The 19,591-nt window shown below is 43.1% G+C and overlaps 1 protein-coding gene across 2 annotated transcripts; it reads right to left on the minus strand.

Moving 5' to 3' along the window:
- Window positions 1-519: 519 nt before the first annotated feature.
- WDR61 (WD repeat domain 61) lies at window positions 520-17,819 on the minus strand. Of its 2 annotated transcripts, none has more exons than XR_550631.1 (11): window positions 17,783-17,819; window positions 15,300-15,350; window positions 14,561-14,583; window positions 12,247-12,352; window positions 11,710-11,882; window positions 6,786-6,934; window positions 6,458-6,551; window positions 5,487-5,580; window positions 3,478-3,570; window positions 2,683-2,761; window positions 520-812 (listed from the first exon to the last, which is right to left on the minus strand). XR_550631.1 is itself a non-coding variant. In XM_008574527.1 (11 exons), exons 2-11 carry the CDS (start codon window positions 15,309-15,311, stop codon window positions 723-725), a joined length of 918 nt encoding a protein of 305 aa, XP_008572749.1. In that variant the 5' UTR covers window positions 15,312-15,350; window positions 17,783-17,816; the 3' UTR covers window positions 520-722. The 2 variants fall into 2 exon arrangements, 1 of the variants encoding a protein (XP_008572749.1); XM_008574527.1 differs by having other exon boundaries at window positions 14,561-14,588; window positions 17,783-17,816.
- Between the last annotated feature and the right edge of the window lie 1,772 nt (window positions 17,820-19,591).

Raw genomic sequence — 19,591 nt, forward strand, 5'->3', positions numbered from 1 at the left:
CAAGTCTCAAGGGAGCTGCTGAAGAGAAAACTGGGGTACAGGTACTCTGGAATAACTGAGGCAGGGCTGGAGTTCGACCACGTTAGGCACAGGCTTGAGCAGTAAGAACAAAAGCCTGTCTTCCAACACACCCACCCCGCAAGTTATAACCTCTGAAATTATTAAGGTAAAAAGGAGGGTGTAGCAGGGGACATTTTTAATGTACCAAACAGAAGGATGCCATGCTAGGTAGGACCGCAGAATGTTCCCACACAGTCAAATACCCTGCTTCCTTCAGAACCTCATTCTGAAATAAATAGATTAGCTCCTCCATCATGGCTTCTGGGAGCTCCCTGCTGCATCTCACTGCATGAGTCAATCCCCTGGAAGAGGCGGCCCGTATTTCTAAGCTGGGAAGTTCAGCAAGTGCCTGGATCTCCTCATCTCTGAGGCAGACATGTGCTTTCACTTAACAACGCCAATTCCTCTCACTGTTCTACCAGTAACAGGCTACATGAAAAAAATGTTCAAGAACATGGGTGTTTGCATTAAGAATGCTTTATTTATGTTAAAGTATGAACAGCATTTCCAATAAAACACAAAAAGATTTATATTCTACCTACAAAATTTAAGTCTTTGTTACAATAAATGCTATATTTCTTGAAACAAGCCTAAAAAGATAAGGAATGTCACGATCAGTCTGTACATTCTCTTTGCAGCATTAGCCTTGAAGACTTGGACGTTTAAATTGGACAGTCATAGATGTGGATTTCCTGGTCATCTCCAACAGACACAATTTTTGAGCCATTTCCATTGTATTTTACTCCCCAGACCTGTAAATTTTTTAAAAAAAGAAGTTCTAATGCCTTTATTCTTTATAAAGAATATTTAGAAAATGAACATCTTTACTTTTCTCATTATTCTGAATCTAGAAAAACCAGACATACTGAGATGATCATGTTCTTGTACTTTCTGAATCAGTGAGAATGGAGCCTTTTCTTTAACCAGGCATCTTCCATTACTGCCATTTAATCATTTCCCTCCCTTCCTATACTCCAGAAAATTTCATTTCTAAGTATTAATCAAGATACCTGCAACCCTTTCAAACATTCAGAGTCCAGGGGGTGACCTAATGCCACGAAGATGGAACCCACAAGGGACCAACATTCATGTTTCCAGGAGGAAAACTACCCAAGGTCACCGCCTACAGGGAAAATTACAAACGGTGCTCCTCACCTAACTCCTTGTGCCCGTGCCCATCCCCAGCCCGCCGCAGTCAGTAATTCTCACTCTGTTATTAAAGGCCTGTGGAGCCTACCTGTCCCCAGGAGCTAGACAATGTGGTACTGTGGACCACTGATTTTGCTATGTGTTGAATCAACAGATTCACACCTCCTTCCCAGACAGAATTGATGTGATTGGAGTTTCTCACATCAGGAACAACTTCCTGGTTATTAGGAGGTGATTCTGGGTGTTTACCTGTCACCCTAACTCTGAAACAGGTTGTTTAGCCCTGATTTTAATGTGATTGGGCCACTTGATGGCCTCATTTCTACTCCAAACATCTTCCTCTGAAACAGCACTACTCTGACCCCCGCACAAGCAACACCACCAGCCAGGACTTACTCTTAAGTAAAATGTTTAAATCCAGGAGTAGAATATCAAGATTCAACCCCCTCAACTTTACTGGCAACAATTTAAGTGCAAAAAAGCTTGAACAATTATGTTAATTAACTTTAAGTTGCATTCCAAAGAGAAGAAATCCATAGGATCACCTAAAAACATTTAAAGTATAAGCCAACTTTATACTGCCACAGGCATTCTATTTTTTCAAGATCCTTGCTACTCAGAGTTGTTGGGACCAGGAGCCCTGGCCTCACCTGGGAGCTTGTTAGAAATGCAGAATCTCAGGCCCCATACCAGACCTACTGAATCAGAATCTGCATTTTAACCCCATCCCCAGGGGATTCGTGTGCACATTAGACTGAGAAATATTGCACTAGAACACCTTTACCATTTCATATTCACCTTGGCAAAGATAAAGCCTCCTGTGAGAACAGTGTCTCCTTTTAAAGACTAAAGTTATCATCATCACTAAAGCCAAACAACTTCTAAGAATTTCCAGCTTTTACTATATTTAAAAAAAAAAAATCACATCACTTCTTTGGACAGTTCCAAAAATGACAAGCGATGATTGTGTTTAAGCAATGGAAGCTCCTGAAGAGGAAGGTCCTTACTGAGCTAGCCATGGCCTGGCAGAGCTCAGAAGAGGGCTGGAGGTATGCCACAGGCACCTGCAGCTACAATTTCCAAAAAAGGCACTGAAAGGCTGCTACTGTGTGGCTAGTACCGTGTTTTCTGGCCGATACAGAGATATGCCTCACGGGTTGCTAGGCTAACAGCACATCCCAGCCTCTGCACCCCAAGGCACTGAAAGGCTGCTACTGTGTGGCTAGTACCGTGTTTTCTGGCTGATACAGAGATATGCCTCACGGGTTGCTAGGCTAACAGCACATCCCAGCCTCTGCACCCCAAACTATGCACAGGAACACTGGTGCATGAACATCTGAACACACAGAGTGACTCAGTCCCAGTCTTGACAACTCAAGCAGCAAGGTTAGGAAAAGAAAACTGTTTTGACACAGTGGTCAGACAATGCCAGCAATCTACAGACAAAGAAATGTAAATGTTAATATGCCATACCTGATCCTGGTGATCAAAGAAGGTGTGAACACAAGTCCTTGTTCCAACATCCCAAACTTTTACACTTTTGTCAGATGAACTATTTAAAAAAGTGAACAATAGAATTAGGAAACAGTTTGCAGACAGATTGGAAGGAATTTAACCAAAAGTCCCGCAGTCCTTCACTGACACTCTTCTATCTTCAGAGGCCCCCTGGGTGCAGAGGTGACTGGGGTATTGCCAGCAGTGGGTGGCTTTCTCTCCTCTCAGGCAGCCATCTTCCTGAAATTCTAACCTGTCTTAATATCACTTACTATATTAAGTGCTCACATCAGGAGTCTCAGACACCTATTTACAGATGGGAGGGAGGCCAGTAAAGCTTCAAACTAAAGGCTCTCAGGAGGCCTCTGTGAACCACTGTGCAATGCCTCTAAGCTGTCCATCTCATGGTTTTCAACTGTCTTGGCCATCCCGGGCCTGAACAACATTGGGTCTATAAGCACAACATTTTACAAACAGATTTACACATTTTAAGTTACTGTTGGAACACTGGTATACCTTAGAGTTAACTATAGGTAGACGCCTAGATTTATAAAGAAAAACTAAGAGTTTAACTGCTCAAATGAATTCAACTTTGTTCCGGCTAAGGACAACTAACTTCACCACTTACATAAAACTTTTAAAAACTGCAGAAACAAAGGCTACCTAAATTTTAAAAAGGGTCATACAAATCTTCAAATTTTAAGGCAATTCATACAGGGAGGCCATCTTCATCTTCCTGGCATTTTAGAAACTGCTAAGAAGCATAATAAGTACCTGGAAACAAAGTGAGTGTCATCGGGACAAAACGCAACATTCAGCACCCATGAGGCATGGCCACTCAGCGTGCCAGCCAAGTTGGCGTGTTGTCTGAAACAAGAAAGGTTCAAACAGATGGAGATGTTAATTTTTGGAATATAATCACTGAAGTGGGAAGTATATTATTAACTCTACCCATATAATTGGAGCGAATCTGCTATCCCTCTAATGACCTTGTTACTATATCAAAAATTCCCTTTTCAACCAAGTGGCATCATGCATTGTAAGGATAAATTTTTACAGTGGCACTAACGCAAAATCTGTTGATGCTACCGAGAGCCAAGAATAGCATTAATAACAGCTAGAGAGCTTAAAAGCTCGAAATAAATAAAGAACCACACTACAGAGGGTCAGCTAGCCGACTCCCAGGACAAGGAAACTGAGAACCAGCAGGAGTGAGTAAGCCATCTTAGGATAGTAGCACGTTCAGACTCCTGCCTGCACCAGTAAGTACCCTTTCCATCTGGGCCAGTGCCTCCTGTCCAAGGAAAGGAGCAAGATGTACTCTATAACAGATGAGGCTTGGATAGACCATTTTTAGCCTAACCAAGAAGAAGACAGGTCTAACTACTACAGCCATTTCCACTTTTAAGAAAAATTAAACCAAATCACCTACGGCAGGAGAACAGCCCTAAGGCCTAAATGAGGTCAACAGTTTTACCCCTGAAAACAGACCTCAGCAGGGTGGAGCAGACCTCAGTTAGGTACCAGGAAAGGTGGCCTCAGTGGGATGCAGTGCCCATGAGACGGTAAAAAGCCCTGGGTCTTCATTCACTGTCACCACCTCAGGCCTGGGTTCCTCACCTGCAAAATGAGGACACTAATCCATGCTGCCACCTTCCTGACTGTCGGAAGGAGAACATGCCAATAAGACAGTGGCAACGAAAGTCATAAAGCCAGATGCTTAAGGAGCTGCTACTATTCACACTGGCTCTGCTACTCACAAGCGAGTACAACTCTAGAGACAGGTCTTCCCCTCTAGGCCCCAGCACCCTCATTCAGCAGTAATTCCAAAAGCTGCAGTTCTAATTCCATGTCTATTTGACAACTTTTGCCATCCAAAAGCTGAGAGAAGTAGGATAGAAGGAGAGCGTTCCTACTTCCAAGTTTGAACTCTCCCAGAACTCTCACAGGCATGCACAAGGACATGCACTCAGACGGTCAGGGCTGTGGGAAATGCAGCTGGAGGCAGGCTCAGCACCCATGGCTGGGAGATGAAGAGTGACATGTGAACAGAGCAGACTAGAATGCCACATTTGGAAATCAATGAACCAGCAGCATGTGGCAGGGACAGCTGATCACAGTACCAAGTCACAGTACCAAGGACACACATCTAACACACCATAGGGATACTCGGGGGGGGAACAGGAGTGGCGACTGAGAATGATAGGGGGGAAACAGGAGAAAGGGGCCTACACAGGTTCACAATAACAGAGCGCCATGAACTGAAGAGAGTGATTAACTCACCTCTATACCAGCAGTCACTAACCAACAAGCCTCCCCATCCAGACCTGCCATAGGGCAGCTTGTAAACTGACAGCTCCCTAACTAGGGCAGAGGACTGTCTGCTGGACCAGCCCCAGAAAATGAATGTTCTAATATTTTACTATCACTCTGGGCCAGCCATAGTCCGTGGCTCCATTTCCTCATCTGTATACTACTTACCTACTCAAAAGAATTCAAAAGCAGTGATTCCACAAAAAACAGGCTCCCTGAGAAAAAGCAGCAAGTATCGGACTCTACCAGGGAGCCCACGCATGCCTTCCTCCATGCAGCCCTGGAGAACCCATGCTAAGCTCAAAGATGGGCACTGAATGGGGGAGGAATGCCAGGGGAGACAAGGGTCCCTGATACGATCTGAGCACAAGTCTTTACCAGTCCCAGGAGAGGGCTCCTTCTAGCACTGGGGGAACAAAGTGGGCATCAGTATTAAGTGAGATGCCTTTAATCTCGACAAGGTAACTTACACATCATAGATCTTGATGTAGCCATCATCTGAAGCAGTGACGAGGAGCTGGGAGTCCGGGGAAAAGGTCAAGGAGCGAATGGGCATAGCATGGCCTGAAATTCATAAAGGCCCTTGTAAATGTGGCAATCACTGTCTCTTATCTCTTCATATGGCTTCCCAATGACTATGCCCCCTTTTAATGACCATGAATCACTGAGCGGGACTGCCCAGGTGCTTCAGTCAGAAGAAGGGCGGGAGGGTACTGGCTGGGCCCTTCTTACTAATGTTCTAGAAATATCCACATAACTCTAGCTTCTCTTCCTGGAGCCATTTCTCCTTAGTTACTTTTCCTGACCAGTTGGGCCTCAGCATACATTGCTTTAAAAAACTCCTCTGCAACAAAGATGACCAAACAGAAATATGTATTACTTCTGATTTGTAAGGTTAAACAAATGAGATATTATTTCCCTACCAAATCCTTTGCTGTAGGGTGAAGGATAGGCCAAGGAGGTGATATATTCACTAGGTTAGAATTCAAAATAGTACAAAAGAACATGTAATAAAGTCTCCCTACCCCTGTTCTTTAGCTATTCAGTCTTCCTCTCCAGAGGCCACCGGTGTGGAGGGTGGGCACAACACTTTAATCTATCTTAAATTATCAACAAAAAGGAGTTGTTTTTCAATCACAAAGTTCTTTAGAACCAAAAATGACAGAAACGAGGCATTCATATAGCTAAGACATATTAACACATAAATAAAAAGTAAACTTGTCCACTAAAACAAGCATTTAACACTGTTACGGAACTAATATGTCTAGGTTAAAACCACGTTGACAAGACAAAAATGTGGAGGCATTTCAGTTTTCCAGATGAGACTGGTATGTTGCAAATCTAATGCTCATTTACCATTTAACAACATTTTAATGAAAGAATAATTATTCCTTTATGATCTGATAGGCCAGTTTGCACAAAATAAGATGATAAGCAATACCTTCTAGCGTATGCAGAAGTTTTCCAGTTGCAATATCAAAAATATTGATGATTCCATCTATGGCTCCACTGGCCAGATATTTCCCATCAGGACTCTGTTCAGAGAACATATGGAAAAATGAGCACTCTGAGATTCCACGTTGGTAGGGATGAAGCTATCCCTACCAAACACAAGCAAACCTCCTGCTGACTGCGGGTCTCACTGGCTGGCGGGCAAACCATGCCAGAAAAACAGCAGCTGCCTGACAAGACCAATGCCAAGGACTACAACAGGCTAGAATGGTAAACCAAAAGAACTGGAATGAGAAAAGAAAGCAGTATTTCCTTACATATGCAATACTAAGAATGAATTTTCCTCTTGTGTCCAAAGAATATTCCTTTTTCCCACTTTCCACACCAAAAATGTTCACTTTTCCCACATGAGTTCCTGTGGCCAGATACTGGGAATCCGGAGAAAAGGCCAAAGTCCATGCATCCACTGAACAGAGAAAAGAAGGAAAAAAAATACAGTGAGAAAAGATTTGTTTTATCAGAAGATACTTTTTAAATTGGAGAAACAGTGTCCATGTTGTAATGATGCTAATTCTTAACAAAGTTTAAATTTACTTTACAGCTTCTTAAATTTTTAATAGACAAGACAATACCAAGTGTTGGCAAGGATGTGGAGAGCCCAGAACCCTCATACACTGATGGGAGTGTAAAATAGTACAAACCACTTTGAAAACAAGTTTGACAGTTTCTTAAGTGAAAACAAACACCATGATACCCAGCCATTCCACTCCTACATAGCTATCCAAGAGAAATGAAAACATATGTCCACACAAAGACTTGTACATTCATGTTCACAGCAACTTTATTCATAACAACCCAAACTGGAAACAATCCAAATGTCCAGGGACTGGTGAATGGAATAACAAAATGTGGTACAGCAATCCCCATCCTTACTCATGGTTTCCCTTTCTGCAGTTTCACATCAACTACAGTTCGAAAATAAATGGGGACTGGCTGGTTGGCTCAGCTGGTTAAAGCGTGGTGTTGATAACACCAAGATCACACACACACACACACACACACACACACACACACACACACACACACACACACACTCTCTCTCTCTCTCTCTCTCTCTCTCTACATATATATATAATGGAAAATTCCAGAAATAATTCATAAGTTTTAAATTGCATGCCATTCTGAGTAGTGTGATCCCACGCCATCCTGCTCATCTCATCCAGGATGTGAATCATCCCAGCATATCCACACCTTGTAAGCTGCCCACCCATCAGTCACTTAGTAGCTGTCTCAGTTATCAGACAGACTGTCTCAGTATCACAGTGCTTGTGTTCAAGTCACCCTTATTTTATTTAACAATGGCCCCAAAGCACAAGAGTAGTGATGTTGGAATATTTTTATAATTGTTCTATTTTATTATTATTGTTGTTAATCTCTTACTGTGCCTAATTTAGAAATTAAACTTTATCATAGGTATGTGTGTATAGGAAAAAGCATAGTACATATAGGGTTCTGTACTATCTGTGGTTTCAGGCACCCACTGGGGATACCGGAACCTATCCTCACAGATAAGGGAGACTATCATACATCCTTACAATGTAATACTACTTGGCAATAAAAAAAAAAAAATCCATGGAACTGTTAAAAAAAAATCAATTAGTTTTTAAGCTACACCACACATCGTAGTTAATTTCAAGAGTTCAATCCAAACATTCTTTATGCACCACAGTGCTTCTTCAGCCAGAACATAAGGGTCTTGAGACTCAAGCACAGCCTGGGTACTGTGTATTACAAGTACTGTGTATTCCATCTGGACCATTGATGGTATTTTAGCACTTCTTTTCTTGGCTATATGGGGACCTCTGCCCTTCAAAGGCAATCCTTAAGAGCTTTAGGGGCTGGGTCAGGGCCTAGCAGCCAAGGACCAATCTTCTAGTTTCCACTGCCTGCCTGGGTTGCTTTTCCCAAGCCCATTTGTACATGGGAACACCCCGGAAGTCCCGCCCCCCCTTGCAACTGTGCAGGAACAGTGCCTGTCAGATTCAAGGGAAAGAAAAAAACACTCCTTCCCAAGTCACCTTTTTCATTCTTGGGGCAGGGCTCAAAGAAAGTCATGACTGTGGCCTGCCCTTCTTAGCCCATGGGACAGTGAGGCAGGGGAGGACTCTGTGAGCTTGTCTCATGGTAGACAGAGGTTCTAGCCCAGATGGGTCACCACCACATTCCAGGGTATTTTTTTTTTTTTAAGTAAAATTCTCTTGAAAATGTTCATGCACGTTTGTTTAAAAAAATGAAATTTAGGGCCGGCCCGTGGCTCACTCGGGAGAGTGCGGTGCTGATAACACCAAGGCCCCGGATTCAGATCCCATATAGGGATGGCCGGTTCGCTCACTGGCTGAGCGTGGTGCTGACAACACCAAGTCAAGGGTTAAGATCCCCTTACCGGTCATCTTTTAAAATAAATAAATAAATAAATAAAAATAAAAATAAAAAATGAAATTTACGTCAAAAGTGTTCAATTAACAAAACCTGAAAAATCTTTTATTGACCTCTAGAATAGCTGCCTTTTTAATATCTATCTTTATTCCTAAATAGCAGTAGCATTTATTCTAACAGAATTATGTTTTCTTATTTCTAATATAATTAGCTGTTTACAGGAATAATGGTTGGTAGAAAAACTGACTCTTATTCGTTGAAGCTTAAAATACTTCTAAATTATTTTTACGTTTCCCTATTAACTAACTGTTTTGCAGTATAGAAGTTTTAGTACCGGGGCTGGCCCGTGGCTCACTTGGGAGCGTGTGCTGCTGATAACACCAAGGCCGCGGGTTTGGATCCTATATAGGGATGGCCGGTTCGCTCACTTGGGAGAGCGTGGTGCTAACAACACTAAGTCAAGGGTTAAGATCCCCTTACCGGTCATCTTTTTTTTTTTTTTTAAAAAAAAAAAAAGAAGTTTTAGTGCCAAATGTCCTTATGCTCAAAATTTATCCTTCAATTAAATCTTGCACTCAAAGATTTTGGGCCGACCCCGTGGCTCACTCGGGAGAGTGTGGCACTGGGAGTGCAGCGGCGCTCCCACCGCAGGTTCAGATCCTATATAGGGATGGCCGGTGCACTCACTGGTGCGCTCACGGTGCGGACGACACCAAGCCAAGGGTTGCAATCCCCTTACCGGTCACACACACAAAAAAATGTTTATTCTGATCATTAAGTTCCACCTCACCACTGAAAGAACTGCTGTTCTTAACCCTTGAACTACCTGCTGTTGAGAGGCTCCACACTCTCGCCTTTGCTCTTCAGTGTCGCTGTTGGAAAGCCAAGGCCTGGCTGAGGTGCCAAATGCAGGATCTTCCTCTTCATCTTCCCTTTCTTCTTTCTCCTTCAGGATCTGATTTTCTCTTTTATCTTTTTCTCTTCCTTTTGTGATAGTTCACATTCTCCATACATATTTCCAAGACAGGTATAACTTCAGTGCCCGTTTTCCCTACATTCATTAGACCTAGACTCATCAAAGAAGTTTTACCTTAAGATGAATTCAGCTGCTCTTTAGCTGTCAATAAGCAATGCTTGCTTTTGTTACTTGACCAAATAACTGTTTGTTGTTTAATGGCCTGGTCTAGTTTTGTGCAGATTCCTACCCAAAAAGCAAATAAACCAAACCCCTTTATTCTTCTCAATATCTTTTTCTTTCATAACACTAACCTTTATAACCTTATAACCTTGGAGGATATCCAGTATATGGTACTGTATGTCAGGGAAGGCAAGCTAGAAGCAATCAGCACTCATTTCTTCAAGCTGTGGTGTGCCCAAGGCCACAATAATCATGCAGTGACCATAGCTTCATGGGTCCTGGGGGGTGTAGGTACCTGAAATGAAAAGGCAGCAACAGATCTGCCTCTTCCTCCTCTCTTCTTAAGATGCCCTTTATACATCAGAGTCTTAACAGACTTTGCAGGATGGTTTGGGAACCCAAGTCCTCTGTAACTAATGTAAGCAGGGTAATGGCACATGCAAAGATAACTATCTGGGAAGTCAGAGAGTGTCTGAGTGGCTTTTCCCAAATACATATCCCAGCTCACACACTCCAAAAACTGTGATTCAGTGGATCCAAAACAGGGACTGGTCATGCATATTCTTTAACAAGCTCCAGTAGAAAGAATCATGGACAAGCAATATTGCTCAGAGGGGAAATATACTCAGTTTCCAGATGACCCAGCCCCCTTATAAACTCTGGGTCCGTCATTCCTTCCAATACAAGAACAGCCTGTAGTTACTGAGCATAACTGGTGGGAGGCTGATCCATCTGGGGCGCCAGTCAAGGGAACAATGTTAATGAAACACCTAAGTGGCTCTTCAATAATCAGCCACAAAGGGGTGTGACAGAGAGATGCCAGGCTGTCTGCACCCTCTAGCGGCCACCACCCACTCTGGCAGAACAAGCTCTGCTGCTGAGTGCTATGCAGTCATTTATAAGTAAATATGAGGCGAAAAGGAATCCTGAAACATCATGTTGTTTGTTCCACATTAATCCAGCCCACTGAAACTGTTAATTCCCATCATCTCAGGTGATGTTTATTAAGGCTGATGGACAAGATTATGCTGTCCTACAGTACTTAAGAATATGTTTCGTATGTGGCACATTTTATAATCAGGCACTTTAATCATAATTAGTAGAGAATATCATGATACAGATCTACGATAACACCATTCTTTTTGTTCTAGGCTCTTCAAAAGTACTTAAAAAAATTCATGGAAAAACAGAATTAAAAGATAATACTAATCTTTCCATTAACTTTTTGAAGTACTTTCGTATAAGGCAGTGAATCTATCACTTCAGAATATGGCAAATAGAGAACCTTTGGACCATCCAAATACAGGTCCGCAATACTAAACCAACAATTGTAAAATCCAAAAAACTTTGAAAACTACCAGTTTTTTCATAAATTTAGTACCAAAATTCATTTGGCAGCTAAACCTGACCTGAACTGATGTAAGGCTATGTATAGCCTTTATTTATCTCATTTAGTACAAATACTCATATTTAGTAGCAGAGATATTAGTGTCTGATTAGAATGCTATTACCCGTCCCACTGAAGGTACTACGTAATATACAGTCCATGTACCCATATCACGCCTCTCAAATCCAAAAAATTCTGAACTGTAAAACACATCTATGCCTAAGGGTTTCAGAAAAGGGATCATGAACCTCTATTATCTCCCATAAAGGAAAACTCTTACCAGGTCCTGCATCTATAGACTTTATCTGTTTTCCATTTTCCAAGTCCCAGAGACGAATATGAGCATCAAGAGAACTGGACGCAGCGATGGGCAGGGTGTGGCTGATGTCCACAGACACCACCCCCAGCTGATGTCCCTCCAGACTCCACTGTAGGTCCAGCCTTTCGTCATGCCTTCAATGGACGACAGAGAAATGGATTTCTTCACACACAACACACTCTACCTGACATTTGAGATTCTGAGTTTCTGTGACTATGCATTACCAGTAAGTCTCTGAAATGCACAATCAGAGAATAAATTAAGAGCCACAGAACATCAAACACATCCAGGTTTTAACTTTGGGACTTTTTTTCTTTTGCTATAGGGCTTTAATACTGAATAACAAGTGAGGAAAAAATAAGCTGCTGTTTTTATACCACCATATTGCTATTGCTTTCTTGCCCAGAAATAATACTTCCTTGACTGCAACTTGAGAGCCCAGAAGCAAAACCCTAGGCCCCAAATGTCCAAGGCTGACAATAGGAGAGAGACGCTCACCATTTCCAGACCTTCACCAGGTCATCCAGGGATCCTGTGACCACCGTCTCAGAGTTTTCTTTCTTGTTTGACCCCCAGGCAACTGACCAAATGGCATCGTCATGGGCTAGAATGAAAAGTGCTTTATTTATAAAGTCTTCATGCATGCATCTTCTACATTTAATGTAATAAAGCTGAAATACTGTTCAGCAATTCTGAACATTTCTGAACAATTCTGAAACATCCACTTGTATCTGCTTTACTGTTTTACACAGCACTTTCCCGTACAGCTTTTATTGGAATTGTGGGGGCACATACAAAAACTGGAGGTTCTGAAGAAGCCACTTGCCATAAATCACATATTTACCAGGTAGGGAGGCAGTACCAGAACAAGCCAGGTCTTCGGACTCCAAACCCAACGTCCTTTCCTTTAGCATGCTGACAAAGTTTGGATATGTTGTCTCCCCAAAATCTGATCACCAATGTGGCAGTATTGGGAGCTGTTTAGGTCATGGGAGGGGCAGATCTCTCATGAACAGATTAATGCCCTGCCTGAGGGGGGAGTAGTGAGTTCTTGCTCTATTAGTTCCTGCAAGAGCTGGTTATTTAAAGGAGGCTGGCACCTCCCCTCTCTCTCTCTTGCCTCCTCTTGCATGTGATCTTGCACAGGCTGGCTACCTGTCATTTTCTGCCACAAGTAGAAGCAGCCCGAGGCCTGAGCCAGATGCAGCTGTCCCAGAACTGTAAGCCAAATAAACTCTGTTCTTTATACATTACCCAGTTTCACATATTCTGTTATAGCAACACAAAAACTGACTAATACACTTGCTGTACAGTATACAGCAGTCTGGAATAGCTATCACTTGGCTAAAACAAGTAAAACTAGTAGAGAACACCCCCTTCCCCACAAAAAGACCTGAACTTGATAAGAGATACATCTTAGAGATCTTTGAGAACGAGTGGGCAGTTCAAGGCCTAAAAATAAATACCTAAATAGTCTCCTCATATGAGTTGCCTTTTACCACAAGTGTCTTTATTATGCTTAATGGGCCAGTTATTACATTAATCCTTTTATAAGTGTTATCTCAATTTATCACAACAACCTTATGAAGTAGATACTATTAATATCCTCATTTTATAGACAAGGAATCAGAGGCTTAGAGAAGCCTACTAGCTCACCCAAAATCACAGAGCTAAGAAGGGGCAGAGCTAGGATTCAAACCCAATCTCTCTATTAACTAAAGTCCACTTCAAATCTAAGTCTGCAAGCTGCACACTGAGTGAGCCATACTGTTGGGCCTGCAGACCTGGTGTGGGTATATAAACGTGCACATGGAGGCTTTATCCATGCCTGGCAGCAATTCTCCAGGACCACCTTTCCAAAATATAAACATAAAAGGGCATTAAACTTAAACAGCATCCTGGTTTCAATTACAATCCCACCTGACCCAAACCTGCTAACTTGCCAACCTGGGTAGCATTAGCCACACACAAGACAGTTGACTGGCATGCCCAAAGAGCCTACTACTTACCTATACTAGCTAACTTGAAAGAATGCTTTTGGCTTAAACTTTAGAATACCTAAATATCACCCACTTAGAGTGGAAGAGCATTCCACAAGTTCCTCAGGCCTTCCCTAACTCACCTAGGGTGTGCTGATGTAATGAGACACATGTGAGCAGTCCATGCACAATGCTGTTCCTTTTCAGGTGTGAAGCCCAGTATCACTGGTGAGCTATATTCCCACACTGTCTCTGACCTGCCTTCTACTCCCATTCCCACCACTGCCACTGCTGCACAGCCCCCCATAATCCCCACGCACTCACTGGCCTTGACAGAAATTCATCTCATTGTTATATCCTCCATTTTCATTAAGGGTCAATAGTCCTCTGTGGGAGTCCCTGAGCTTATTGTAAGTGGAGGATCCTGTGTAAAGACTCCAAGGCAGGTTCTGAGTTCAGGGCCAGGCTCAAGTTCATCTCCCCAGATGAGCTGTCATCAACAGAGTTCTGAGACTCAAAGCTCTTCCTTCTACCACCCTTGCAGCTGAAAAGCTCAGAGTTACGTCTTCCTCAGGTGGGAAAGCTTTCCTTAAGCCTGGAGTTCTCCGTTCTATCATTTGACTCCTGCTTTTTCTTTTTAGTTAGTTGTTCAGTTCTGTTGTTGTTGTTGTTTGTTTCTAAGTGTATTTGTTTTCGGCTGCCTCTGCCAATTTTTCTGCAAAGTGAGTATACTTAGGAACTGCATGTCTGGTCAGCATGATAAAAATTTTAAGGAAACCCGGGACAACACAGTTCTTCACAGATGAATTTGCAGAAACAGAGAGGCTACTTACCTTGCTCTTGTTTGAAGAGAATACTGTACTAAAAAAGAACAGAAGCCACATTAAACCAATGGGCAGATTTCAGATACCCCGCATCCCCTCCCTAAAGCACTCCCCTGCAAGCAGATATAGTCACTATAGTGTTAGCTACTTCCTCTGCTGTCGCCCTGACCATCCTGCAAGCTCCTTGACTCCTGCTGGTGAAAGATCTATAAAGTCATACCAGAAAAAAATTAATTCTTACAGAAACTGATACTCTTCCCTCCCCTACTACCTAACACCTCCCTCACCCAACAGGAGACTAATAAATTATGTTTTCTTTTTCTGCTTTGAACACCAGAAAGCTCAGAGTCCAGTTTGCAGCTTAATTTTTGCAGTTGTATAAGACCACACAGCCTGCATAATAACTTGTTAACTGTATTCCTAATCTTATAAAGATATGTTTCTCCTGTTCTATCTCCTGTTCTGATCTTAGGGGTTTTTTGTTTGTTTTTGTGTACACATTCGTCCAAGCTTCCTCAATCCTTTTCTGAACTATGGTACAGACTTAGATAAACTAATCCTACTCTTAGTGTTGTACATTTTACTAGTGCCATCTAACCCTGCAGTGACTAGGGCCCCACGGTCACCCAGCTCTTTAGGAGCAGGGCCAGAATCAGATGCTAGTTTCTTGATTACACACCCAGACAACCTACAGGGCTCAAACTTGCCAAAGAGACCAACTGATGTTCTTCTCCTTGACAGGCCTTACCTGGTTGGTCATTTCCTTAACCAAGGATGAAGGGCAGAAGGCCAGACAGCTCTGTGGAAACAACACCAGGATTTCATTATGAGGGTATCAACAGGACCAAGGGGGCTACAGGAGGTTCTCCTTGACTAAGGAAACAAGGAAACCCTTTGTTATGGAGTTGTTCTGACACCTTTCTACAGATCAGTCCCTGGGGCCTCTTTCATAAGCCCTACGAAGTGGTGTGGTCTTCTTTCTCCCTCTGAACCCAGGAACTTTAACACCTACCCTATCCCATGGTTTCTTCTCCCCAAGCCTGACTACAGAGAGTGACTAGTCTCTGTCCCCTTGCTACTCTTTAGAGAGACAAAACTACAGGTCCTTTAATTTTAAATATTATTTATTCAAAACGCAACAAGCAAAGATGGGGGAGTCCAAAGATAGCAAAGTTCTTACGGTCCATGCAGAGGTCTCAACCAAAAATTCCTTTAAAAGTCAATAGGCATGTAAATAACGGTGGGGGCTAGAGGGAGAAATATAGTCTTCCAAAAGGCATCACGTCTTGAAGGACTCAGTTCAGCTACACATAGACTTACTTTAAGAATAGATTTAATTTCTCATGCTACATTTGGGTTCTTAATATTTCTTGTGTACCACAGACCCCTCTAGCAGCCTTGTAAAGACTATAAACCCCTTCTCAGGATGTTTTTTTTTTTTAAAAGATGACCGGTAAGGGGATCTTAACCCTTGGCTTGGTGTTGTCAGCACCACGCTCAGCCAGTGAGCGAACCGGCCATCCCTATATAGGATCCGAACCCGCGGCCTTGGTGTTATCAGCACCGCACTCTACCGAGTGAGCCACGGGCCGGCCCTCAGGATGTTTTTAAACATATATAATACATAGGATTAGAAAGGAAACCAAGTACAGTGGATTCTCATTATTCACAGCAGTTATTTTCCATAAAGTGGCCACAAACACTAAATTAGCAAACAGTCCTCAGGGAAACACAGGGTTACATTCTGAAAGCCTTGGGGCACATTGTTGTCAACCAATCAATACATAACCAGGTTTTATTTGTGTTTCTGTTTAAAGTCTAATAACTACCATAATGTCAAACTTGTGCTGAACTTGAAACAATATTCTGAGATATGAAAATATCTATAATTTCTATTCATAACCAAGTCACATTGCTAATACTGTGGTTTGTTGCCTACATTTACAATTGAAGAAAATGCTAAATTTGTTGAGAGAAGGGACCATAGGATGCAATTTTTCTTCTTGGCCATGATCATGGTCCTCTCAATTCTACCCACGGGCAGTTTAAAAGATCATAAAGCTAAGGCATCCAGATTCAGGTTACTTGCTTTAAATTTGCAAACCCAAAAAGTCTACCAAAGGTTTTCCAAGAATAACAGAAACTCAAACAAACAAATAATTTCTAATCTTTGCCTATGAAGATCTCAATTAGGTTGGCAGTGTTTTATTCATTTGTGACCTAAGAACAGGGTCCCGCCCAGGGTTGGAAAGACAAGAAGCAGCTCAAACCAGATCTGCTTGAGCACCAGCCCTCTCTGCTTGTCCTCTTCCCTGCCAATCTGGGTCTCACATTCAGCAAAAGAAAGAAACAAAAAAAGTAGGAAGACTTGCAGGAAGCCAACTTCCAAAATGCCAGTCTCCCCTATTTTACCAATGAGTGCACATTTGAGGATGTACTATGAATCAGGTCTTGCTTTAAGTACTACACATAGATTAGCTCACTAAATCCTCTTAATCCCACTTAGCAGGTATTCTTATTATCAGCTCCACTTTCCTGATAAGAAAATTGAGTCTTAGGTTAAGGAAGCTTCCCCAAGGTTAGTCTGATACGAGGTGGATAGTATAGGCTACTAAGAAACATTACCTCTTACTCCAATCTCTTATCTCATGCATGACAGGTAATTTCAAGAGCCGAGAGACTCCAGAACCCTCTTTTGCCACCTTCTCTCTTTAGGAAGCTTCTCCCTAATTTTCCCAGGCAGAAGGCATTGTTCACTCCTAGGTGTTTCCAAAGAACACTACACAGGCCTCTATTACACAGGCGAATCAATAACCAACACTAAATGGTACTTGCATTAAAGCAAACCCGGCCTCTGCTTGTACCTGTCCAATGATGGGGAGCTCGTTACCTAGGAAGACAGCGTGGCCCACTACTGGAAAACTTCGGTTAAGAGAGTCCTTCCATCTACGTAAAAATTACCTCCCTCGTAGAGAAACCAGCCCTAATTCCGGGGCCGCACAGAACATTCTCAGGATGCAAAAGGAGGCCACCTACAAGCCTTCCCCCTCCCCTCAGGCCCCGTACACCCAGGGGCAGCCAAGGGGAAATGGAGTCACGGAAGCCTGGAGCATCCCTGAACAAACCTGCTTAGAGGCAGCCTCGGGCCCACCCTCATCCACCCGCCCTCCGGCCCGGGCCGTCAGCGGTCGCAACGACAGCCATCCCTAACCGCCGTCCGGACCGACTCACCCGGACACCGCCAGTCCGCACGCCTGACGCCCAGCTCAGTGCGACTGCGTCGCGCCGAGATGAGCGAACAAAGGGGCGGGGAAGACGCGAACGAGGGTGGGCGGGGAGAGGCGGGGAGAAGCCACGCCCAGCTCGTTCCTCGGAGGCGTGGCCTCCGGGAACATGCTCCCGGAAGCGCAAAGCTTCAGCTTCCGGCGACCGCAGGTTGGGGGACGGGGCTTCCGTTTGCGCCGTCTGAACTATGAGCGTGAACTAAACCTGCTGACTTCCTGCGCTTCTGTTGCTAAAACAAAATTCAGTGAAATCGAGCTTTGTTTTTCAAACTGCAAGTCACGACCCATTAGTGTGACAGATATCAATTTAGTAGGTCGTGACCAGCGTTTTTAAACGATGAGATGGAAGGGAGGAAGCCCGCGCTCCGTCCTTGGCTGGTGGCCTGGCCGCTCTCGCTTGCTGGTCACCGTCCAGGTCTCTCTCTCTGGGCAGGACGTTAGAGATGTTTTGCGGGGCGGAATGCCTGGGGGCTGTCCCTGAAGGGTTAAACCCTGTTTGAGGTAATCATGGGAGAGAATAGTCTCTCCTGATTAAAATTGTTTTAGAAGTTCGAAAAGGTTATAGTAGAAAGTGATGGTAGTAAAGTATAGTGTGGGTGAATGCAAACCCCTACAGTATTCATGGCCTCTCTCTCTGTTTCTCCCTTTTTCTGGTGAGAATAGTCTCTCCTGATTAAAATTGTTTTAGAAGTTCGAAAAGGTTATAGTAGAAAGTGATGGTAGTAAAGTATAGTTTGGGTGAATGCAAACCCCTACAGTATTCATGGCCTCTCTCTCTGTTTCTCCCTTTTTCTGGTAGTTAATGCTTCATAGGATCCAGTTTATTAGGACCATCTCAATGTCTGTGATATTTCAGAAGACTGTTAGGCCACTTACAACTAGGTAAAGTTTTTCTTCGGGAGCTTTCTCAGGAGGCTGTGTGGTCCAGAAATTAGCTGAATACACTCACAGATCTCCCAGGGCCCTTTCTTTGGTCCTCAGTTAAGTCTCTCAGTGACACCTCTGTCTATGGACACTTCATCTGGCCCTCCTGGATCCCCTGCATGTCACTGGCTTAGAAAGTTTGGGTCAAAGTGAGCAAGGTTCAGGACTGTATTGCCAAAATTCTCATGTGGCGCCTCCTAAAAATCAAGATATCCTTGTGACCATTCTGGATATTTCTGACCAGAGGGGACTTGCCCTTGAAGCTAAGGAAAAGTGTATAAATTATATCATGAGGCCAGAGAGCTCATCTTCAAACTGAAGGCAATTCCCCTTACATTGACCTAAGTGTTTATTCAGGCACCTTCCACAGTGCTAAATTCACAGAAGCTAACCCGGCAATGGGTGGGCTCCGGGTTCCTGAAGTGCAGAAAGGACTTAACACCAGTCCCCGTAGCAATGGTGTTTTCCAGCGAAATGAGTACTCTGCCGCCTTCCCAACAACCAGTTGCCTTGGTTTTGGCCAATCTGCCCCTTTGTTTTTGTTGGTGAAGTTTGTGGGTTTCTCTAGGTTCGGGAAATAGATTGATTATTATGTGATCTCCCCCAAACCAAGATAATTGGGCCATCTTTACTTTAACTTTTAGCTTTTGAATATAAAGTATTTTTGAAAGACTTTCACTTTAAGAATGGAGTTTTGGCTATGAAAATGGCTCACAACTATATGATTAAGTGAACTTTAATATGTGTAATTTGGGTTTATGTTTCTTTTTTTCTTTTCTGCACATTAACTGTAAATGTTCTATAATCAGATTATTCTAAAAGAATATCTAAT

Source organism: Galeopterus variegatus, unplaced genomic scaffold, assembly GCF_000696425.1.
Source record: "Galeopterus variegatus unplaced genomic scaffold, G_variegatus-3.0.2 Scaffold1059, whole genome shotgun sequence".
NCBI lineage: Eukaryota > Metazoa > Chordata > Mammalia > Dermoptera > Cynocephalidae > Galeopterus > Galeopterus variegatus.